The 18,718-nt window shown below is 41.2% G+C and overlaps 1 protein-coding gene across 1 annotated transcript in view; it reads right to left on the bottom strand.

Moving 5' to 3' along the window:
- Window positions 1–605: 605 nt before the first annotated feature.
- LOC139730129 (probable E3 ubiquitin-protein ligase HECTD4) overlaps window positions 606–18,718 on the bottom strand; it is a 96,128-nt gene continuing 78,015 nt past the window's right edge. The window contains exons 48-62 of the mRNA XM_071641032.1: window positions 16,907–17,073; window positions 15,703–16,174; window positions 14,950–15,077; window positions 12,358–14,435; window positions 11,849–11,951; window positions 10,869–11,102; window positions 10,130–10,320; window positions 9,250–9,516; window positions 8,592–8,744; window positions 7,590–7,762; window positions 6,881–7,033; window positions 6,091–6,290; window positions 5,089–5,284; window positions 4,326–4,548; window positions 606–3,672 (exon numbers count right to left, since the gene is read on the bottom strand). Coding sequence (XP_071497133.1) covers window positions 3,536–3,672; window positions 4,326–4,548; window positions 5,089–5,284; window positions 6,091–6,290; window positions 6,881–7,033; window positions 7,590–7,762; window positions 8,592–8,744; window positions 9,250–9,516; window positions 10,130–10,320; window positions 10,869–11,102; window positions 11,849–11,951; window positions 12,358–14,435; window positions 14,950–15,077; window positions 15,703–16,174; window positions 16,907–17,073 — 4,875 coding nt within the window. The 3' untranslated portion in view covers window positions 606–3,535. The remainder of the gene's footprint in view (window positions 3,673–4,325; window positions 4,549–5,088; window positions 5,285–6,090; window positions 6,291–6,880; window positions 7,034–7,589; window positions 7,763–8,591; window positions 8,745–9,249; window positions 9,517–10,129; window positions 10,321–10,868; window positions 11,103–11,848; window positions 11,952–12,357; window positions 14,436–14,949; window positions 15,078–15,702; window positions 16,175–16,906; window positions 17,074–18,718) is intronic.

The following is an 18,718-nucleotide window of genomic DNA, read 5'->3' as shown; positions in this document are numbered from 1 at the left end:
AAGAAATAAATATTATCTAATAATTTCTGTATCATAAAACAACCAAATCTCAATTTTTTCTTGAAATAAATACACAGCATTAAGTACACGATCAAGTAAAACAATAGAATTTATGCCTATTACAAATTGCTAACAAACTCATATATGATCATTTGTAGGACCCTTGTCACATACCAGTGATGCAGCAGAAGATAAATCATTTAAAAAATTAGCACATGACAAAAGTCTATTGTATATCTAAACACAAAAGCAATACTAATAGACAAAACTGGATGAGATTGAGGGTAAAAAAGCTGTGTCAAAACACTACTCTTTTAAACAGTTAAAGGTACTTCAAGTAATTTTGAGATTCTTGAGGAAACAAAGTGAGTCTTGAGCAAATCATTGAAGACTGAATTAGATAACACATCACAGCATTAATTCATTTTTTAAATCTAACCAACCACAAGCAAAAATCAGGCACAAGCAAAGGTATTTAGCAGCTTAGAATTGTCTCTTTTTTTCCTACTCTCCTTCTTTCATCGCATATCAAACAATCACAACTGTATTTCACGCATTGATACAAACATCATAACATAAAATATCATTCATCCATGTGTTACCTTGCAGTCAAAAGTGAATGAAACAAGGATTTTAGACCTTGAACTTGAGCTAACGGAGGTGGTGACTTTTGTGAGCTTGTAAAGGTGCAGAAATACGTAGATAAAACCTGTCATCACACTAGGTAACTAATCATCCCTTTTAAACATTTGACTGGAAGTGTTTCATTTGGATCATGAGAACAATTTGCACTTTATGGATTTTACGTTGTTGTCTACAGCCGTCAAGGTCAGTGTGATATGCCACTATAAAGGAAAGAGTGTTACTCCATCCACATCTCATTCCACTTTAATATCAATCGCTCATAGAAGACATCCTACACTGTTAAACTTCTGTTTAAGACAAACACATTTAAACCACTATGCATACAGACCTCACACTCGAAGACAAAGGGATTAAAAAGGTAGATGAGCTTAGCTACTGGTGCTGGCAGATTAACTTATCTACTACTACATCAAAAATCAGTCACTCAAAAATAGTACTAAGCCCACAAATAAAAACACACACACAAAGAAAAACACAATAGCTGAACAAGTCTGAACATTTCAGTGACACATTCTCATATATAAATACTCTTTAGTCTTGTGTCAGGTCAAAAGGTAAAATTAATTGCTGATGGGCCGTACATTTCCTATCATTTCTGCATGCAAAAAATATATGTCTCAGCATATTTCAAGAGATAAGGATGCTTGATATTTAGTTCCAAAGCAGAAGGTCTATATTAACAAACCCAAGATGCATATCACAAGAATATGATTTTGCATTCCTTCACTGCATAGTGCCACTACAAACTTGCTTTTGCGATGCTGTTTCCCCCATTTCGATGGTGTCAAAGGCAAAATTCACCAGTCAATTCATTAAATTGCTTCATGCAAACAAGTTTCATCTCATACAAATTGTACCATTTTCAAAAGGGAAATTTTTTCAAAGGTCAAAAATAGAATGCTCTTTTGCATGTGGGAGCTATCCCTCCCTACAAAAGCTGTACATAAAGAAAAGGGTTAACAATTCATATATGGCATTCAACTTCAACGACCACTCATTTGTGCTCATTTTAATCAAAACAATGAGAGGGCGTAAGTACTCACTCCACACAACAGCAGACCACAACGAAAATTCATACCATAAGTTGTGCCATGCTGAAAGTATTTCGAAATATTTCTTTTTCTTCTGCTTATTTGTTAGTACTGATATCATATACCTCTTTGCAACATTTGTGTTAGTGTCATATCTAAAAATCACATTCTCTCTCTCTTTCTGTCTCTTTTCTCTTTTCTCTGTCACTTGTCAACTATATTCTTCTCTACTAAGACAAGGATTATGTACACTTAAGTCATCATTTTCTCTGCACACATACACATTACGTCATATATCTGTCTTAACGTTAATTGGTCAGTTCAGCAAATGGGGTCTCTACAACCCCATGGTTAGCAACAGACAAAGGGTGTATGCCATGTCTCTAAAACTCCTTGGTCAGTTCGGCAAGAGGACTTTGTGCTACAGAGAGAGAGAGCATCTTTCTAAATCTGTCTTTTGGTCAATACCATACAGTGAAGGAAGAGGAAAGGGGCATTTAGTTTAAGGAAAATGAAATAAATGCATAAATAAATGCTCAAAGTTGTCAGGGTTTACTTTTGGCAATGGTGATACTGTACCATCAGTTTGAATATAGTGAATAATTCTGCTGAAAATGCTTCTCTGATGAATTCCACCACTGCAAGGAGCATCTAGTCATAATCAGGCTCCCAGTGCACACACACACACACACACACTCTCCCTCTCTCTCTCTCTCTCACTGGATGGAAATCAGTGAACGGGCGCAAAATACCCCCTGGAGAGACTACAACACGCAAAGCACTGCATACCAGTATCATCATGCACTGTCACTCTACAAACATCATTTGGCATCGTTACAAGGTGTAGTTTCCATGCACAGGAAAGGCTGCATGACTGTGTTGTTTTCCATCCCTTGGAGGACTTTGAGCACCTTAAGAGTACAATGCATAGATACGACATACCGTCTCCTTGGCAAAAAAATAGATACGGGGCCATGATAAACGAGTGTACAGTCTCACTTGTAGAAATTGCATCAATGCACCTTATAAATCTAACACATCAATATCATCACCATCATTAATAACACCTATAATTGAATTCAGCAAACATGATGATTAAATTTCTATGGATGTACATGTATTGTCTAATCTAATATTGCAACATCAAAAGACAGAACCATTTTGCTTGCACACTGTAAGTCACCTAGAATGAAACTTTTCATCCCCAATCCCGCCAATACAACAAACAAAGGAAAAACAAAAGGCAATGCCCCTGCATGTGAAAGTACTGAACAACACAACTATACATCAATCTGTATGAAACTGGCTATTTTACTAGATGTGCATAGAGGCTGCAAAGAATATGTGATTGTGTCACCATTTTACTATACAGTGATAGGCGCATTACTGCAGCACTCACAGAATTTTTCTTCTACAAAATTCACAGCTTAATTAAGGTTCATACAGTATGACCTAAAAGTACCTCTCTTTGTATTGAGAGTTGCTATCAGCACATGATAGTTCAAGTTAAAAAATAAACAAACAAACAAACAAACAGTCAATAATATGGCAAGTTTTTGTTTCTGTTCACCACATAACAACAAACAGAGCCAATTCATATCCTTTACATATGTCCTAGCCATGTGATGCACATATTCCACATAATGCCTGAGCTAAGGTGTTGGTCGCACACAATGAAGATAACTGCACTGGTGGGAAGTGACTTGGCTGCCATCCACCGCACGACCCTGCTCCTCCAGTGTGGCCAGTGAAGTGCTCCCTGACTGCAGCGGATGGAATTCAAAACTGACAGAGCAGCTATTATGGTTTGCTAATAAATACTGGATTCCGTCCACTGAACGTAGCAGGCACAGGCAGTCTTATCCACTGAGAGGATCCTCCCTGCAGTTGATGGCATACAGTAGCTTCTCCTTCATAACGGACAGGCTGGAGTACTGAGGCAACTTGATCATGAACATACACGTCTCCACACGAATGAAGCGTTGGTCTGGAGAACCTGCAAAGATGCAGATTTTCAAAGGATAGAAAATTAGAACTTAATAGCATACACTGTATGTCAAAAGAGGAAATCATTGTACACAATAGCCTTATGGTAGTCAGCTAGTTTCTAGGACATTTTGTTTCACGATGCCAAGTTTAGTATACATGCAGTACTAAATGTGAGTGTGTACAGCTGTTGTTTACTTATAAACAGTGAACACATTTGACACTGTAAGGACCATGAAGGCAATGGTACTCTCTTATCATTATCTGGTGGTAGTTTTCCTGCTACCGTCACAGCTACTTACACAGCAGAGATCTGATCAGATATTTCACAGGATCACACTCTTATGACAGAATTTCAAAACAACAAACACCCTACTGAGCTACAGAACATGACCACACAGTGATATCAAGAAGCTTGAACTTTGAGCACTGCAGAGCAAATATTATGCATAAATAACTATATACAATTGTACCTAACTACATACTCAGGCAATACACAACAAAATAGGCAAAGTTTACAAACATTTGAAGACTCTATTCAACATTTCTACTTCAAGTCATCACCATCTTGTCTTGTAAGCACACACCTATATAATATTTTTTTTCTTTTAAAAATCCAGTGACAATGAGATGACACTGTAGCAGAGCATCAACAAGACTCACCACCGGGTCCATCTGGGGGTGCAATTTTCATGGGGTAGGGGGGCACGTGAGCGGCGTCATTGGTCCCCTGTCTGCAGGGACAGGTGCTGGGGATGCGCTCCTGGTTGCAGGCAAACTTGATGAAGCGGCTGAGCTCCTCCTGGGAGAAGCTCTCCATGGCCTGCCAGAAGAACTCGATGTGGGTGTCGGTCTCCACCAGCCCTACCTGGTACATGGTGTGGGCCTGCACCGGGTGGGAGACAGAGTGAGATGAAGTAGTATAAATATCATGTATGGAGGCATGAGGCCAATGAATAGGACAATGACACCAATACAAATGGTCCTTTCAAAAATAGAAACAAGTACACTAGGATTGAGGGAATTATGGTAAAAGCCATGAAGGAAATAATACTTTTAATGTAGAATGATACAGAAATGCTAACAGCACAAAATAGACCATTTGCTTTGAAGATACTCTGAATAACCCAAAGAGTTGGTACATAGCATACTCGTGTCTTGTAGAAAAAAGTTTGGACGTCCAAGATTTTTCAATTTTCACGAAGCATTTCACCATGATGTTCTGACTTTATCTGTTGTTTTTGAATGCTGAATATCCTGCATGTGTAACTACATCTTAAACTATGAAGTCAGTTATCTCAGAACTGTGTTTATGTGGTTGACCTCTTTCTAGCCAATTAAAGTTGAGCATCCTAAGATATCCAATAAATACATTTGACAGTTATATTCAACTGCACTCTATTACGGTGCTGCCCTGGAACCATACCTTGAGCAGGGCCAGGTCTACATGAGGTCTACCACACATCCTTAGCTCCATGTCGGATGGCATCATGATAGTCAGCAGGTGGTGTGGGACGATGGACGCCAGACCACTGCGAACGGCCAGCATGCGCTCGGGACATGCCAGCTCACGCAGACGTAGGGCACGCACAGCCTCAACGTACTCCCTTCGGTTGTTCCAACTATCAACAAAACAAGATACCATGGGGGACTTAGAAGACATTCTCTTCTTTTTTTTAAAATTTACCCTAGATATGATCACATGAAACCTACACAATGTTATTGCCTATGACTCTGTATGGTTTCAACATTCCTCTGAGTAATGTAATTATAATTTAATCAATATGATTATATCGCCTTTCATATATCACATCAAAGTAATGTTTATATGGAGGTTAGAGTGAGATACTATCTGACAGAGCCCTTTACAAGACGCAATGTGCTCACTGCAACAGAAATATGAAATACAGTTTTCTTTATCTATATCCTTTTTTTTTACAAAACTCCTTCAAACCCTTAAAGTCTGCTGATAAGAATTCTTGTCGGAGCATATTTTTGGAGAAAATAGGTCCCACTATGTCCCTCTTGACCCATCTGTAAATAAACTGATGACTGATAAAACTCGCAATACAGGGATTAGTAATGACTGCTGGGTGCTCTTGTACTGAACACACTCCCCTGGATAAAAAAGACTTTATTACCATCATTTAAATCATTATCATCAACATCATCATCATCATCACCATCACCATCATCATCTTCATTATTATCACTATCATCGTAATCACCACCATCATCATCATAATTGTCACCATCATCACCATCATCAATATCATCATCATTGTCATCATCATCGCTATCAATTTCATCTTCATCGTCATTATCGCCATCATCATTATCATCATCATCATCTTCACCACCACCATAATATCACCATCATTATAATATCACTAGAAGATTAGTAGTAGAAGTGGCTCTCTTTAAGTACCTGACCAAGATCTCATGACCATTAGGACAGAGCTCCACCAGATCTCCGACCAGGCTGGGATACTCAAAGTGGAGTGCGACAGAAAGGGCAGACTGAGAAGATGATGCCGCCTCTGGGGTGGACATCGCATCGGGGTCGTGGTGGAAGTGTGCTACAGCCAGTTCAGTGCACAGGGCTTCAAATTCCTCTTCTGTCTGGGCCTTCAAGGTAGAATTTGTTAATTCATTACAGCAGAGAGATTGTAACATTACTCAACATACACTCATTTTCACAAATTGTCTATATTTTTGAAAACAAGTAACTCAAACCACTATCCTTGTGTCCTCATTCATACAGACCAAACAAACATGCACAGCAGGAACTGTTGCTGTTGTTGTTGTTGTCGTTGCTCTTTTATTGATCACTGTCTAGAATTCAGCAAAGAATGGTGTACGAAAACAGATCTCTTTTACACACTCCAGCATGCCACAGTACACATAGGAATATGACAGTACAATGAATAACCTTCTCACTATTGACTGATCATTGAAGTGAACCTTTACTCCATGTTCATATAGATATTGATAAATAGAGTGCAATTACCAAATCAGAACAGTGAAAGTTTCAATAGAACCAGAGAGAGAGAGAGAGAGAGAGAGAGTGCTCCAGAATTTCAGAGTTTCATGTGAAACTAGCCATGATTATACATGTATATACATAAAGTCTAATAGTGAGGTGTGAAGTCAATGGGGGGGGGGGGGGGGGCTGGACAGGCAACCAAAGACCCCCCAAGATCAAGTTCTCTTCCTACCTGTTCCATCCTGGTCAGAAACTTGTGGGTGATGAAGTCAGCCTCAGCCAGGTCCTGGTCTAGGTCCAGTGGTTCCTGTACCAGGCACTTCCAGAAGCTGGGCACCAGGTCCAGTGACAGGGGGATGTCTGCTCTCATAGCAATTCCAAGAAGCTGAGTAGGAGGAAACATAGGGAAATAACTTATTATTACATTTTAGGGTTTGGTGGAGGGGTATTCCACCTCTTTGTATGTAGGTAATTAAGAATGACCACTGGATTGAGAAGCGTATATGCTTTGTGTAGATTGTGTATAAATACAGAACTACATGGGTATACTGTTTCCTTTTCTTTTTCTAGCCTAACTGCATTACCAGGCTATTCAGCACAAACAGCAAGTGAAAAACTATGACACATTAAAGGTCTCATCATACTGTCTCCTACCCCAGAAATCAGAACTATCGACCAACTGCAAACTTCCAAACATTATTGATTCATTATTTAGCACCTTCACTGATATGTAATTCATAAAAATGCATGGTATGGGCAGTATTTTTTCATAGCTTTATCTGCAGTCGTAATCAAGCATGTGGTGTTGAACATGCAGACTTAAATGGAGTTATTTCTCAACACTTTTCAACAATGTATGATCACCTCCCAGCCGTCCAATAATGACAAGCTGTTAAGAAGAAATGTTCTTCCCTGACTTCAAAATTTGATTTCCAACTCACCTGCCCAAAGAATATGAGCATTCTCTCCTCAGGGTATGTCATTGCGTCCGGCCGCAGCATGAAGCGCCCTCCTGCCCCGCCTCCTGCACTGCTCAGACACGGCATGAGGAGGCGGAGCTTGTCGCCATGGAGTTCTTTGGTCACCTCCCCGAGGAAGTGGCGAAATGAACCACCTGGTTGGAACAATACACAGGAGTTATCATATCTGGAATTTGAAATTTGGAATCAAAGTTTGGAATCATCATAATACGTTAGGCCTAAATCATGTCACAAATCACAGCAAATACAGTATCACGTGACAGAAACACACAAGAGGGAGGCCACAGTTGTGCATGCTTACCCATCAGATTTCCCTGACCATGTTCAAACACACAGTGCATGAATTATGAAGTAAGAATACAGGACTTCAATATGAACCCCCACAGCCTACAGAGTCTGCTCTCTATTTCAAGTATTAATCCAATAAACTGTTTGGTATTATGATGTAAAACAGATGCAGGGACATCCAAAGTATCTTCAGAGTAGTAAACCACCTTTAGCATCTTTTCTCACATGCCATCATTTCATTCAATTAAACTTACACCAAGTCAAATGAAAATATTGATAGTGGGTACTAACACTTTACAGTTGATTTATAGCATAAAGTTGGGTCACTGCATACACTGTATATCCACTATATATCATTTCAAACAGTGATCTGCAATTTTCACTGAATTAGTTGGAACAGGACCAACAGCATCCTATAAACAGACAACAAAGATAAGCATCAAAGGCCAAAGTCCTACACATTTCACATTCACTTTAGAAACCTGTAAGCCCACAGCTTCAAAGCTTGCCTGCCACTGTTGAAACCTGGAGGGGAGAGCCTGGGGACCCAAACCGTCCCACCGTCAGAAATTACAAAACAAGAATGCTGATAACAGGAATGCAGCAACACCTGTTCACAGTACTTGTTTGTTTGTTTGTTTTTTTCATATTAAATCAGCAAGATCTCTAGCTCACTTGTTCCGTGGACTTCCTCCCCAACCAGCTTGACGTTGAAGGCATAGGTTGGATCCCCGCCACTGGCGATCTTGACACACAGCTGGGAGGAGTCGATACCGGCCAGGGCAGCGGCAGCCTGGCAGAAGACTGTGGAGTTGTCCTTGGTGACTGCTGTGGAGTGATAGATAACACACAAGCTCTCAGTGGGGCTACAGTTGAAAGGTTAGATTGTCTATGAATCTTGTTCTGTGGTCTACCCAGTTAAAGAAATAAGAGAAACTCACTATTACAGATCTCCATTTCAAATGGAGAAAACAAGGAAAACATTTAGTGGTTGAGATTGGTAACATGGTTCAAGTTGACACTCACACCTGAGATAGTTTTGATTTTGAAAAAAGAAACTATTTCTGGAACTTTTTCCTATTTTTGTGGTCAAAAAGAATATAGGAACTTTTTGAAAAATTGACACTGAAGGTGATGAGTCCAGTTCCTTTGGCAAGATATTCCGTGCTGATGATCCACAAAACAAGAAACTACGCTCAACAGCCTTAGTTTTTACATGTGGCATCTGGTGCACTGTAGTTAACTATGGCATGACACTTACTACACTGATGTTTACTGAGGAGTGTTTCTATTGTTGAAAATAATCAAAGATTTCTTGTCTGTTTGGACTCACTGCCTATGACCTGCAGGGGGTCTAGTGAGACCTCGGGAGCTGCTTGGTCTACGTTCCTCTGGGCCGTGGCGTCCAGCAGGGTGTTGAAGAAGCGCACTTTGGTGTCGTAGAACAGCCACGACCTGGTGCGACTCAGCAACGCCGCCGTACTCTCCTGCAGAGACTGGGCGGGGCGCAGGTCGACCAGCGGCAGGAAGTGGTGCTCCAAGTTGGAGTTGAGAGATTGGAGGAAGGCATAGCGCAGCCGGATGGTTGCCATGGGAACACCTGTCAAAGACACCGAGGGGCAGCAAGAAATTGTATGTGGCTAGATCCAAAGATTGTTGTGGCTTAGTTTGGCTCATACTTCTGATTTCTGCCCTTTTTTTTCAGCTTTCATGGTTACTCAGTATTCTATGACAGTGTACATATTAACAAATGGTTAATATGGTCACATGCCTCCTATTTCTTACATGATATTGATTTTTCATCATGATGAAATATTGTATGTTATTAAGTCACATTTATGGCTACATACCAAAATTGAATAATCTGAAACTACGAAAAAATAGCCTAAAACTGAAAATCAGAGTGCTCTGAATGAAGTTGAGGATATTTTCAGGGAGAAATGATAAGAGACTTTTAGACTATCTGGCACACATTAATTTTGTGTTTTTTTTCCAAGAAAAGGGTATATACGTGTACATTTACTATTCGAATAGTTTTAGAGTTCTTTACATAGATTTACGAGTTTCAACTGTACTTTGTGATGACCCATTTAAACTCATCACGCATGCTCACAAAGGGAAAGATGTAAAAATAGATATCTTTTCAAAAAAGAAGACTACTTCTAACAAAAGACCTTAAATAATTCATGAGTGAAACCAAGTTTCCTGCTCACCGGAGAGACAGCTGAACTGCGAGCGGGCCAGGTCTGCCTGTGAAAGGACTATCTCATGGGGGTGGAGTCTGGCGGGCGTGATGGCCAGTTTGAGGCACAGCTCATTGGTGTAGTGGACCAGAGCCTGGTCCTGTTGACTGGTCCAAGACTGCTGGGAGGCTACGGCCTTGTTTGGGTCTTCATGCCTGGTTCTGAGATCAGTCATGCAAAACATCTTTGTTCCATTATAGTTTCTTCACATTTCAGTTGAATCTTAGCACTTTCCTGTTCTTCTGTTACATAAATCTTGTATTTATAACACAATAGTGAACATGCACATGATTAGCAGGGCATAAATATCAATTTTGAAAATAGATGCTAACATCTTTCACATATCTTCATTCTAATGGAAAACATCAAAAAAGTCATGTTTAGTCAGTTCATACATTCACAGGCTTTTTATCTTTCACCACACTTCCTCCATGTAGACAAAGAGCCCTATACCATAATATAAAGTTAATGCAAGGCAAAGCATAAATGCATATTTAAGATGACATTCACATCTATGAAAAGGACAAAAGAAGAATCACTACAATGCTATTCATCCATTTTACAAGAATCTATATGGACCACTGCTAATTTCAGTCTACAAAACTGTCCAAAATACAAATAAATGGATCATTCACAGATGTGAGTTGTTAATACTGGAACACAGATGCCACTGAGCATTAAAATGAAGGAAACAATGTCAAAAACAAACCTTGCAAAGTGGAGATCAAAGCCAGCCCCTAAGAGCCCCCGCCACAGCATGCAGACATCCTCATTGGCCTTGTCCAGTCCCAGACGTAGTAATCCATGTAGGCTGAGGCCCTTCTTGATCTCTCCTCCCTTGATACCAGTCTCTGCCAGCAGTGCCTTCTCCTTCATGCTCATGTCACGATGGCTGGTCTTCTTTTCGGCGCTCTTGGATTTCTTGTCTGCAGCTGATGACAGCCTGAAGAGGAACAAATCCACAATCACACTTTTCATTGATAAAAATCACAAACATGTAACATTCTAAAATGCTCAGCACAACAGAAAAATCTCATCACTTTTAACAAGTATTCAGTATCATCACGATGCAAAATATAATGTGGACTGGGAAGCCAGGCTAATGGGGCAACCAGCACTAAACAAAGCATCAGGGCGAAAAAAAAAGGCTTTGGAGTGTAAAGTTCTCCTGAAGTTATTGGACCACTGCATCTCATGTCAAGCAGATAAACTTTATTTTCTGGAACTCTCATAATTGACTTTGACCATTACATGGTCACCTCTATGCATGAAAGGTTGAGAGCCTTCACAGTACTTTTGCATAATTGCACTCCTGCGTCACTGTGTTCTGGAGATTTTTTTTGACCCACCGAAATGCACCATCGATGTCAGTCATATGCTGTAACAAAGTGCAAACTTCATGATGACTACCCTTGTTGTTAGGAGCTGCACCTGAAGCATTTTTCTAGTTCTTGGTTTGTTTGTATCTTTATACAAAAACAGATGTCTCTAGTTGTGAATAAACTCCAAACAGTGGTATTTGTGAGTCTACAACCATTTCATCAAGTAAGAGCTCTTTTCATTCTCATGTGGGAAAATGGTTAACCAGTAGTCCTTGCACGAAGTAACTTTTCCAAAATGGCTTGCTCAATCTCATTCTTTTAGTCAGTATGTCAGAACTTCTCTGGTTCTTCTTTCTTCGGTACTCACTTGACCTTGCCCGAGGACAGTTCTGATGAGTATCTCTCTTTGGTCATCGTCTTGCTGGGCCGCCTGCCAGAGCCCTTGCCATGCTCCTTGCCTGGTTTTGTCGCTTTAAATAGAAACAGAAGAAAAATAATGAACAAGAACTTGAGCAACCTCATACTTGACATTACTATGTAAGCTGCTATGAAGACACTGTACTCTTCTGTATACATCATACTGACAAAATATGTTTTGCATTAACATAACCTGTCATATGCCATGTAACGTAACTTACTATACCTACTGAGATGAGTTACATGTGTACACAGGTATATTTCTAACATTACTACAGTGTATACCTACTATGACAAATTACATCAAGTAAATGTACCACTGGACTTTAAGGCTTTAACATTAATATTGCTAACATTGCAAAACTTCATGAGAAATTATATCAAGTTTATGTGCTTCATGATTTGATTACTGACATTCTAAATAAGACTTGACCTCGCTTTCTGTTGTCAAGTTCATACCTGGCTTCTTTTCCTTGACCTCCGGTAGTGGCACACCATACTTTTGAATGATGTCACCGACAAACTCATCGACAGTCAACTTGGCGGGATGAATAGCGCTGAAAAATTCCCTCAGGAGGTTGCCTGGACAACTAGAAAGCACCTGATCCTTGGACAAACGGACCTCTGGGTGGGCAGCATCAGAGTCAATGCTTGCCTTCTGCTTGAAATGCAAACACCTGACACAGCTGTTGAAGATCTCTTCCAAGGAAGAGGAGGTTTCCTGGCTGAGGGATAGATGCTCCGAGTTCTCCTGCCGGAGGAGTTTGTGACGAAGGTACCCTACCAGGGCCTCCATCTCGGAGGGTTCAGTCAGGAGGGATGGTGTGACCGTTGCAATCGTGAGGAGATCTTCCCCGGTGACACTCATCATGGAGCCATTGTCAAATGCTACAGATTCATCCAGAATGCGGCTGTTGAGGAGGGCATGTTCAACATCCTCCACTTTTGCTTTGCTGCGCACCTCCAGGACGGCATATCCTTGAACAAAGTGTTTCTTACCAGCACCATCTGTTGCATCACTGTCATCACTAGGCTCAGAGTCACCATCTGGAGATGGAGTAGCACCTTTGTTGTCAGATGGCGATGGTCTGGCCTGGGTGTCTGAAGTCCCTTGGGGCCTGTCATTGCCCATGGCAGAGTCTAGCGTCTCCTGCGTTTCTCGGGGAGCATGCTCTGCAGAGTTTGTCTCTGGAGGGGTTGACACTTCAACTTGTTGGCATGGTTCTGGTCCTCCTTCCTTTGAGTCATCATCAATTGCTGTTGGGGGCTTCACCTCTTCCTGAACTGGTATCCAAAGCTCATCCTGGAAGAGTCCGCCTGCCTGATTGCAAGCCTTGAAGATTGCTCTGCGTGCAGCAGGTTCCTCCATATTGGGAGGCAGCCCTGAGATGATCATCAACCTGGTGTGAGCAATGGGTGTCATCAGACTTTGATGTGCATCCTTGATGGCTGTCTTCATGGCTGACTCTCCCTGTGGATCTTGGCTGTCAAGGTGTCGGAGAATGAGGTTGAGCGTCGAGGCCCGGTGGAACCAAAGCATGTCCTCCGGTTGGCTGGCTCCATTGGAGGATGCCTCACCACTGTCACTCTCGCTGTTGTGGGGAGTCCTCTTCTGCTGCGCTGCACGTTTCATCTTGGGTCTCCTCTTCCTGGAGGTGACTTGAGGGCTGGAACGCACCAGCTGCTTGGGGCTCACCATTGATGCTGGCCTGGGTGGGGGCAAGGTTACCGTCACTGAGATTGAGGATGATCCAGAGAGGGGGGCCACCTGCAGCTGATCCATCTCAAAGACAGCTAGGCACACCTCCATCAGGGCCTGGAAGTAGGATGTGTGCTGCCCGGGAGTCACAGAGCCACTCCCTATGACAGCCAGCAGAGCCTCCTCGTCAAAGAGCCGACTGATTTCACTCCGGAACCGCCGAAGCTCCATCAGCACATTCTGTGGGATCAAGGTAATGGGAGAGGCACTGGCACCATCTGCATCATCTGCCTTCCGGATGAGCCTGAGAATCTGTGCCATGATCAAGAACAAGCGCTCTTTGACTATGGCAGGGACATCAGCCTTACTTAGGTACCCACAAAGTAGTTCCAGCACTCGCACATACACTGTGGTGTTGATTTTCATTTGTTTCTTCAGAATTTCCTCTCTTTCCCCCTTGGGTTCTGCTACAGGTGTCAAGATGACATCAGCATGACCTTTGACCTTTTGATCACCCACTTCCTGATGGCAACCGATCAAGCATTCAACAAAGGCGACTGCAAGAGGAAACTCTGCCGGCAGTCCATGGATGCAGAGGATATACTTTGGGGCAGGAGAGACACCGGCTTTCACATGGATCTTGTTGCAGGGCATGACCACCGAAGGGTAAGGGTCAATGACCTGGGACGACGGAGTGGTCAACCCTCCCGATGTATTGCCAGTGGTGTCAGCGGGGTAGCTGACCACCTCTAGGGGAGCGACACTGCCAGACTTTCTGACCCTTTGTCCCATGCTGTAGCTGCTTACTCTTGCCCAGGGAGCTTGGTATAATGAAGACCTGAAAAAACCCCAAACAGTTCAATAAGTTATTGATCTTTGCTTTAGATCCACTATGTTTTCCATTCTTACTTCCCAAAATTACTATCATCCTCTTACATTTTTACATTGTGCTGAAAGAATCAAAGCCTACAATATTCACTAGTCGGAAGGATGAACTATATAAAGTAAACTATAACTATATAAACTCCTTAAAGTTACAATCAACTTAAAATTATGGCATACCACTGTTTCCCTAATTAGTTTTATTCAATATTTTCGAAATAAATTTCAAATTGTCAAAATTTACAAACTCCTTTGTACACCATACTGTAATTTATTTTGTATATCAATGGCTGCATGAAAAAAAGTCTCCATATTTTTCATTTCCACGAGAAAGGTGGAATACCATTGAAAACAAACCCAGCATACCATGATTCAAAGCTGATCTGTACTTTCAAGATTGACTTAAATTCTTTGTGAAACACCCCCCCCCCCAGTTTAAAGTTCAATCACACCAACTTTTCTGAACTTACTCTCTGTGCGAAGAGCTGGGGTCTCTCTTGCAGCTGATGACAAGGCTGACAGCATTCTTGAAGATGTAGCTGCTGTTGATTTTATCGCCTATTGTGATTGACTCTATATCAAAGGAGGTTGTAGGATCCTGTGCATATTGAGAATGCAGAAATTAACAAATTACTGAAATAAAAAATGAGAATGAAAGCAACATCAGGTAAATTGTCACTCTCCTCCTACAATATCCTCAGATATCCTACAAGTACAGCATAAAGATGGGAATATAGCACATGTTTTGGTGCATTTGTCATTGATATAAAGACACATAATGGACGAGGTCACATGTCAGGAAAGTATCACAGAATGGTATCAGATACAATAGGATTCTGTTTCTTAGACACCCAGCAGCTGTTCACTGATAACTGTTCCTCTATTTACATTCACCCCCCCCAAAAAAAAAAAAACCAAACAACAACAACAAAACAAAAACAAAACACAAAAGCAAAACAACCCAATATACTACTTGAAAAAGAGAGAAAAAAAAACTTTTGAAAGAAGAACAGACAGGTATCTTTCCAGAAATGTAACAAAAATGTCCCATATCACTTGACTGACACAGATTTCATGTCATACTTTCTTAAATCTGAAGCATAATCCACTCTAACTACACAAGAACAGATAAATGGCATACAGAGGTCAAAACAATATCAGAATTAGTAGTAAGCCATATATCCTTTAAATATTGGCATTATGGATATTTCTGTGGGCAGTACCTGAAATATTCCACATATGTGATTGGTCAGTTCCAGCAGGTGGCGCTCCCCTTGTTGGGCCGCCGTAGCTATGGAGATGGCCAGCTCCCGCTTAAGGTGAGGCCACGCCTTGGCCCCGTAGAAGACGGCTGTCAGGCTTCGGGTCAAGAGGGGTGACAGACAGCGCCCCACCCCACGGGAGGTCAGGAGGGAGGGGTCCCGCAGGCGGCCGTTCTGCTGCGAGGCTGCCAAGAGTTGGTTGGACAGGAGCTGGAGGTGAGAAATGTGCTGTCTGGTGCCACCACCGGCTGTAGCTTGGGAGGTGGAGGAAGAGGAGGAGGAGGAAGAGGAGGAGGGTTGCTGAGCGGGAGACAGGGCCAAGGAGCAAGGGATGGCTTCGATGACCTCAGGACTCTGGCAGTGGGAGAGGAACTTGGTGAGAGCTGTGCGGCAGTATAGGCTGGCCAGAGACGACTCTCGCTGCAGTAACTCTCTGTCAACATAAAATTGAACAAAATCAAACTTGAGTTTTGTATGCCCTGCTATTCATGAAAGTCATTCACAACCATCGTGAAGGACCTGGAAACTAGTTATATGGCATCATGCATCAGTGAAGCAATGCTTAAATGTTTAATTGCTGTTCCCTTCTGTAGTTTTCTGCCTTGTGGCACCAATAACAAACCTTGCACATGAATGCACACACACCATAAAAGTAAAACCCGTCTTAGTTTAGAATACAGAGCAAACAGGGAAAGCATCTTTTGTAAAACCTTTTACAGGCATGGCACTTAAACAAAATCCTCCAACTACCAAAAGTCTGCTTATGGGAATAGACAAGGAAAAGAATGCTTCACTGATATCCTTTCTTGCCATGGTTGTGCCTTGTGCTAAGTTCAAGATGAAAATAATCAACTTCAGATGTGAATACTTCATGCTTTCTATTGTCTCGACAGTGTTGATGTACACTTAATTATTATTTTTTCATTGAACTCTGATACAAATCATTTTCGATACTTATCTCATGCTTACCAGTGACAAATACGGCAGTTCAAAAATTCAAAACTACAAGTTTTTTCACTCCCTAAAAAGAATGGAACATTCTATTAATATCTGCCTCTAATTTAGGCATGTACATGTATCCCCATGCAAGTTTCTTTGTTTCCAGTAGTCTGGATAATTCCATAAATACAAAGCTAGGGTAACCATGACACCTGTGGTAACTAACCTGTGCAACTGAATGTTTGAGATGTCAATGGACGTCGTTCCTGTCAGTGAGCTGCTGGCTCGCCGCATTCCACCCTGGGGGCGCTCCAGCATGTCGAGCGGATACCAGTAGCGCACTAGGACGCCCTCGCTCTTCAGGTAGGACTCAACCTGGACCAGCTCATGTTGCTACAGTGAGATTTATCAGGTTATCATGTTTGGTGTAGTTGTAAAGAGTAAAGTCTACTGGAATCTACACATGTCCTGGTTACTATACATCACATTTTTTTAGTTTCTTTGGTTTTCTTTTGTGCAACAGAGAACAGTCTCCTCTTACATATGATTGTTTGAACAGTATGGAATGATTGTGGCTACTGCTTCTTGCTGACATTCAATATTTACACACAGCAAAGAAATGCACACTAGTATCTAAAGGAAAGAGGCAAATTGTCTGATATACGACATAATGCAAGTATGTCAAGGATGATGATGGTGACAACAACAACATCTATCATCCATCATCATTATTGTGTCATCCATTTTCATGCACATGTTTGTGAAAGGATTTTTGTATTTCATAACTACAGTGTATCTTCATCTACTGCGCCTTGAGCATGTTAGTTATGTGGAATTGGCGCATTATAAGTACCCTGTATTATTATTATAACAACAACAACAAGGAAAAGTAGAAATTACGCGGTGCGTAACATATGTCCCCGCCGGAAGTAGCATTTTGTAACAAAATGTGCAATATAGGTAAAAAATCAAGGTCAAAGGTCAAAGAAGTCAAAGGTCAAAATTCTATGTAGAAGTTTTGAAGCCCTCAACTAGTGCCATCACATAAAGCAAATGGAATCGAAATTGGGTTAGAAATGGCGAAGGAGTAGCATTTTGTAGCCAATGTACAATATAGGTCAAAAATCAAGGTCAAAGGTCAAAGAAGACAAAGGTCAAAATTCTGTGTTGAAGTTTTGAAGCCCTCACCTAGTGCTATCACATAAAGCAAACGGAATCGAAATCAGGTTAGAAATGGCGAAGGAGTAGCATTCTGTAGCAAAATGCACAATATAGGTCAAAAATCAAGGTCAAAGGTCAAAGAAGTCAAAGGTCAAAATTCTGTGTAGAAGTTTTGAAGCCCTCAACTAGTGCCATCATATAAAGCAAACGGAATCGAAATCGGGTTAAAAATGGCGAAGGAGTACAGATAGCATTTCGTAGCAAAATGTACAATATAGGTCAAAAATCAAGGTCAAAGGTCAAAGAAGTAAAAGGTCAAAATTCTGTGTAGAAGTTTTGAAGCCCTCACCTAGTGCCATCACATAAAGCAAACGGAATCGAAATCGGGTTAGAAATGGCGAAGGAGTAGCATTTTGTAGCAAAATGTACAATATAGGTCAAAAAATCAAGGTCAAAGGTCAAAGAAGTCAAAGGTCAAAATTCTGTGTAGAAGTTTTGAAGCCCTCACCTAGTGCCATCACATAAAGCAAACGGAATCGAAATCGGGTTAGAAATGGCGAAGGAGTAGCATTTTGTAGCAAAATGTACAATACAGGTCAAAAATCAAGGTCAAAGGTCAAAGAAGTCAAAGGTCAAAATTCTGTGTAGAAGTTTTGAAGCCCTCACCTAGTGCCATCACATAAAGCAAACGGAATCGAAATCGGGTTAGAAATGGCGAAGGAGTAGCATTTTGTAGCAAAATGTACAATATAGGTCAAAGGTCAAGGTCAAAGGTCACGACTGAAATTCTGTGTAGAAGTTTCAAAGCTCCCATGTAGTGCTATCATATAAAGCAAACAGAATCAAAATTGGCTCATAAATGACAGAGAAGTAGCAA

Source organism: Diadema antillarum, unplaced genomic scaffold (assembly GCF_040938485.1).
Source record: "Diadema antillarum isolate AM-2024a unplaced genomic scaffold, OU_Dant_1.0 seq00000292_RagTag, whole genome shotgun sequence".
NCBI lineage: Eukaryota > Metazoa > Echinodermata > Echinoidea > Diadematoida > Diadematidae > Diadema > Diadema antillarum.
The sequence above is the reverse complement of the archived record's forward strand: the minus strand, read 5'-3'. Positions and strand labels throughout refer to the sequence as shown.